At 43.6% G+C, this 6,030-nt stretch overlaps 1 protein-coding gene across 1 annotated transcript in view; it reads right to left on the bottom strand.

The window, feature by feature from the left end:
• Nucleotides 1-290: 290 nt before the first annotated feature.
• fam20cb (FAM20C golgi associated secretory pathway kinase b) overlaps nt 291-6,030 on the bottom strand; it is a 42,131-nt gene continuing 36,391 nt past the window's right edge. Inside the window, exons 6-10 of the mRNA XM_076298410.1 lie at nt 5,470-5,650; nt 4,089-4,198; nt 3,912-3,993; nt 3,751-3,810; nt 291-3,259 (exon numbers count right to left, since the gene is read on the bottom strand). Coding sequence (XP_076154525.1) covers nt 2,968-3,259; nt 3,751-3,810; nt 3,912-3,993; nt 4,089-4,198; nt 5,470-5,650 — 725 coding nt within the window. The 3' untranslated portion in view covers nt 291-2,967. The remainder of the gene's footprint in view (nt 3,260-3,750; nt 3,811-3,911; nt 3,994-4,088; nt 4,199-5,469; nt 5,651-6,030) is intronic.

The following is a 6,030-nucleotide window of genomic DNA, read 5'->3' as shown; positions in this document are numbered from 1 at the left end:
AGGACGAGGTTACAGTAACTTCCTGACTTTGTACTGTAGGTTAGCAAACATCCATTATTTACACAGAGCTTTATTCAGTCAGATTTTCCAACTATGAAGATGACCAATTTGATCAGACCAGTCACAGTATTTGAACAAATTGTTGGTTTTAACAGACTATAACATTTTGTTGAACTCAAGTTTAATACCTCAACATTAATTCAAACCACATTCATATAAAATTTTATTTTTGCAGTTGGTGTGAACAGCTTTCTGACAGTTTTAACTGGCAATTTCCCAAATAACATGGCCCAGTAAAAGAGCAGACAGTTGAGAAATATTTTTTTTGCGCATTTTGTTTTATTGCACTTTTACCATGTAGCAAAAACAAAACAAATCCACAGAAACAACACAAAGTTAGGAGAAGCAAATGCCTGCCAAAATAGCCCATGATGCTGAACGTATTCTGAATAATAAACACAGTTGTGAAAAGTCAGAAAACAAACATTTTAGGTCATGTGTTCTTGGCTAAAAGTGCCCCCAAGATGGGCAAACCCTCCACTGCCCCAAAACCTAGTACCTAACCCCGGAATAGCTTCCCCCATTTTTTCATTTTGTTTTTATTTTATTTTCTTAAAATCACCTTTAACCCAAAACATTCAAGTATTCCTATCATTGCACAGGCACTGGATTCACATACCTACATAAGTTTTCAGCAGTACTGGAAATGTGTTCTCTAGAATAGTGCTCTCTACTATTAATATGATATCAGTACCGGATATCATTATGAATATCTGTACACCATAGTTATCTTTAGAAACAACTTATAAAAAGATATTTTTTAAGTCAACAATTGGATTTTATACTGCAAATGAATTACATTTGGTAATGGAAAAAGCTTATGGTATATTTTGAAGAAGCAGAGTCCATAGCGGTGTAGTGGACCTTGCAGAACTGACTGAGTGAGTGCACAACCAACATAATGTGATTCTGAATGAGTATAAAAGCTATGATCACCAGATTTGCATGAGTGGACTTAAGACTGTATTCTCTTGGAATGAAAGTCCTGTGTGCAAATACGCCGCAACAAAGGCATTTCAAAAAGGTAAGACGGCTAAAAGTAGCTGTTGATTATGAGCATGATAAGTGTTCCGTTTAAGCTGTACAAACTGACAAGATGTGACTGAAAAATATGACTTTCAACAAATCTTTGTGGTTTTAAATTCCATTTTTTAACCAAAGCACCACAATAATGAAAATAACTGCACATGAGCATAATAGCATGTTATTCTGTGATCTGGAATACAGGCTTATGATCCATCATAGCACATGTTTTGGTCTGAAGCAAAGAAAGCTATGGTAACTATGGCAGAAACTGACAATGTCATACTTTGCTATGTATGTGTAGTGATTCATTCTCCTGACCTGTTTTTTTTTTATTAACTTAAAGCAAAAGTTTTCCATGTGACAAAGGAAGGTTTATGGCTGTGAAGCTGTCTTTTGAGATTAGACTGCAGTGTTTATGAAGTCTTCATTCTAACTACAGATGTTGTACAGAGGCACATGATCAAAAACATAATCTCGTTTGGAATAACATCAAAGAGTGTTTGTCCTTCTATTAGAGTTTCTCAAGTCCTATTGAAAATTGGCCTCTTAACCTCCTGTGGTTACGCCAGATACAGACAGTGTAATAAAAAATAAAAATGGTTGCGGCAAAGTCACAACGCTAATTTATCCATTTTATCACATCCAATTTCAGAGTACAATAACACTGTTTCCTGTGACCAAAATATTACTTCTGAGATGTTTCTGTTGTCGGCCTGAATTACCATGTGAAAAGCCATGGTACAAATGGAATGCAACTCATTTACCCTGTAAAATCATTTATGGTTAAATTGTTCAGATGTGAGTAAAATGTAAAATTTCAAACATAAATCTCTAAACCTGACACAGTTGTCACTGTATTGACAACCCTCAAACAACACAAAAGCTTTAAGCACTCTTCAACTGATGTGAAGCTTGAGTACTTTTCAACTGATGTGAAAACAATGAAACCAATCATGTCCATACTTTAGGTGCAATGCCTATAGATGTATCCACCTAAATGAGTTCTCACATTGACCTGCAAACTTTGGGGTGTATATTTGGATAATGTGTTGTCATTTGATAAGAGTAAATACAAGAAACCTTTAAATTCAGTTAGTGCTGGACCACAGATCCCATACAGGCAACTGAGCCTCTACCTGCAGGGACTGCACGTGGACAGCTGTTCTGTTCCATTGATTTGTTGACTCTAAAAATCCATTCTGTTGATCAGGCTTTGTGGAAATAAAAAGTGTCAATCTTTTTTTTTTCTCTCTGAAATAATAAATATGACACTCAATAAATAAAATTTTAGAGAAAGGAATATTTGGTGCACATGTGCATGGACATCTTGGAGCAAACCTGCGCTCCAATCAAAGCTCTCTTAAATTAGAAAAACAACCACAATGACAACAACAACAACAAAAATCCAAAACAGAGAAGAAGTCTTGCTCTCTCCACATGTTGTCAAGTGTGGAGACAACGAATCTCCAGGAATATTGACGACTCCATCCCAAATATTCCCTTTTCGCTTCTCGCAACTGCCACGGTGTGTGTGTGTGTGTGTGTATGTGTGTGTGAACACATACACACACACACACACACACACACACACACACACACACACAAACAAACACAGGCAGTTTGAGGAATGCATAACCAAGTCTTATGGAATTCACTGAATTCAAAGCAAATGTGAATAAACAAGGTTCACTCAAGAACACAGAAGCGTCTTTACTCTCGCTGGTCCATAAACAAACAACCGCCCGTCCTGCCACGCGTCCAACTCCAGCACTTCGGGAGCTAAATAACCACGTCCATGCCGAAACTGTTCCGCACCAATGTTTGTGGACGTCTTGTCTGACCGGGCCCCCACCCCCTGTCGGTTGCCCCCCCAGGGCTCTACTACCTTCGGTGGGTAGCTGGGGCCAGGGGAGCAGCGGGGGCAGCGGCGGCAGCTGCGGTCTGCTGAGGCTCGCTCAGGTCATCCTCCACTACGTTGGCGTAGCCCTCCTTCTCGATGCAGTCGGAGAGCACCTGGAGGACCAGGCGCAGGCGGCGGTCCATGGCGTCCAGGTGCGGCCGGATGAGGATGGGCGCCAGGCGGTCCCGCCGCAGGGACTCCTCCATCAGCGTGCTCAGCTTGTACTCCTCCTTGGCCAGCAGCTGGAGGCGCAGGTGGGTGGACTTCTTCACCCTGAGGGAGAGAGAGAGGGAAAGAGAACGAGGGAAAGAGAGATAGAGAGAGAGAGAGAGAGAGAGAGAGAGGGGGACAGGGAGAGAGAGAGAGAGAGAGGGAAAGAGAGACAGAGAGGGAGGGGGGACAGAGAGAGAGGGAGAGAGAGAGCACACACACACACACACACACACACACACACACACACACACACACGCACACACACACAGTCAGAGGCTTACTCTAAGTCTGAATGAATATTAGCATTAAAACACTAAATAGTATGTATTTTGTAACACCTTAAAGTGCTTGTTTACTTTGAGTAGCTGTATTATTTAAGTACAAAATTACCAACCTGAACAATAAAACAATCTGTCATTCACTACACTCACACACTTTTTATGGGATAAAGCTCTCTCTATTACTGGTGAATGGAGTGTGTGAGAACTTTAGTGTGTGCTATAAAGGCATTAATGTCTCTGAGGGTGATGTGATGTCAAACGAGGGTTTACCTGCAACACTGGCTCAAAGGCACCAGGATTGAGACCTCGTCATGCGAATGTTTCCCAAACCTAGGGAACACATACAGATATTAACATGTGAGTGAAAACACCTTCCTCCTAACACGAATAGTGTTGATAATGAAGAAGTGAATCAGCACAGTGTAGCTCACCCTCGTCCATTATCCAGGTGGATGATGAAGGTCTCGTTCCCAAACTTCTCAAAGGTCTCATAGTGGTGTCGGTCCATATTCCCTGAGAGAAGACATGACATTTAGCACAACTACAAGTAATACACATGATTGTGTTGTCCTTGTGAATTGACTGCGTAGGCACAGTAGTGGTCTTACCCATGAGGAAGTCAAAGATGGTCATATCTATGATGTCCAGTAGGCGAGTTCCGCTGTCGTACGGGGGAGTCTGCTTGACCTCCTCACAGTAGTCAGGGTCAACTTCCCACCTGAAACACACACACACACATACACACAGATGATTACAGACATTGTCTCACAGCAATCACGGTACAAGAGCAGCTACTGTATCTAGTGGAGTCTTCTCACCCATAATCCCCATAATCACTGTTATTCTCTGCACTGAAAGGTGCCTCATTACAGCGAATATTCTCACTTCCAGACCCCCGACCCGCCACCCTTGCCGCCACCCCACTCAGTGTCAAAAGGGGGTGATTACGTGACGTCTGGCAGCCATTGTGATGTGAATCACGGGGCTGAGAAGCCCCAGTATGGGTTCAAAAGCGCATTCACTGCCTCGAGTCCCTGCGTTCAATTTCCTCTCTATTCAGTGGGGAGTTGGTGCCCCCTGTGGCCAGACTGCACTGGAGCGGGGGAGGAGGAGGAGGAGGAGGAAGAGGAAAGGAGACGTGGCTCTCGAGACCAAATGCTGCCTCCTGCTGTTCCTGTTGGCGGAGTGCAGGTGGTGCAGAGGGCGGATCTGTTCCCCAACTGAGCACGCTCACAATCCCCCTGCCGGATGGCTCCTCGTCCCTTGAGGGTGACGTCAGAGTCCCAGCAGAGGGGTTGGTGTGTGTGTGTGTGTGTGTGTGTGTGTGTGTTTGTGTGTGTGTGTGTGTGTGTGTGTGTGTGTGTGTGTGTGTTTTTGTGTGTGTGTGTGTTTTTGTGGCCATGAGAGGCAGCTGATGCGAGATGCTTCCGCTGACAACTATTTATCTGTGTCAAAGGCGTGTGCAGATGTCACAAGCCCCCCCCCCCCACCCCCTGAGTGTAATTAACGGGTGTCTGTGTTTGCGGGTGGAAGAGGGAGCAGCAATCCAAGAGTCAGGTTGGCTCATTTACTGAGTCAGTGGGACTGAGGTGTCAGCTTGATGAACTACTGTTCAGCCCTAATGACGTAAACATAACCAAATCGGCGACATTTTAAAACAAACGTGTACGCAAAAAAGCGAACAAAAAGTAATGTTATTTTTTAAAATAAGCAAAATAAAGCAAATTAAGTTCATCTGCCTTACAATAATATAACACTGGTTACAACACTGGCATCATAAAGGATGTAATAATAATAATTATTATTACTATTTATGCATTTAGCCAATGCTTTAATCCAAAGCAACTTACAGATACCAATTGGAGGGGCCAGTCTCCCTGGACGAACTCAGGGTTAAGGACACAACAGTGACATCAGATCCTGACAGTGTGTGTGTGTGTGTGTGTGTGTGTGTGTCTGTGTGTGTGTGTGTGCGTGTGTGATGCTCACTCTGCTTTCTTGCGCTTGTGGTAGGAGCGTCTCCACGGGTTCCTCCAGGTCTTGCGCTTGGCCAGGGCCAGGTCCGGCAGGAAGGCGGCCAGCGAGCCCTCGATCTGGTCCGGCTTCCCGCACAGAGCGTGCTCCGTGGAGCAGTAGTACGAGCACTCGCCGTAGAAACACACGTTATTGGCTAGAGAGAAGAAGAAGACGAAGGAGAAAGAGAACTCTAAAAATCTCCACCTTCACCAACACCATCGTTTGTTTGTTTAATTCTTAATTAATTCATAATTAATTCATAATTAATTCCCTACATGGACAGAACTGAACGAGCTGAGGCCAGAATGTTTTTGTTTTTTGACCATGAGCCCAGGACTTAATCCGCCGTGAGCAGATGTGAGCACAGCCATATGTTTGGGACGGGTGACTTCAGAAATCCTGACATCCGCATTAAGTGCAATCGCAGCTAAGAAGTGGGCCACACGGCTGTAATTTTGTCTTTTCTCTTGAGAAATGCCAGCTGCCCTATTTAGAGCTGTGTTGTGGAATGCCTCAAAAGACTTTCTATTTTGC

The sequence above is a fragment of the Alosa pseudoharengus genome, unplaced genomic scaffold, assembly GCF_046254945.1.
Source record: "Alosa pseudoharengus isolate Yale_2024_CS ecotype anadromous, Long Island Sound unplaced genomic scaffold, YU_APseudo_1.1 YU_APseudo_1.1_scf_21, whole genome shotgun sequence".
NCBI lineage: Eukaryota > Metazoa > Chordata > Actinopteri > Clupeiformes > Clupeidae > Alosa > Alosa pseudoharengus.
The sequence above is the reverse complement of the archived record's forward strand: the minus strand, read 5'-3'. Positions and strand labels throughout refer to the sequence as shown.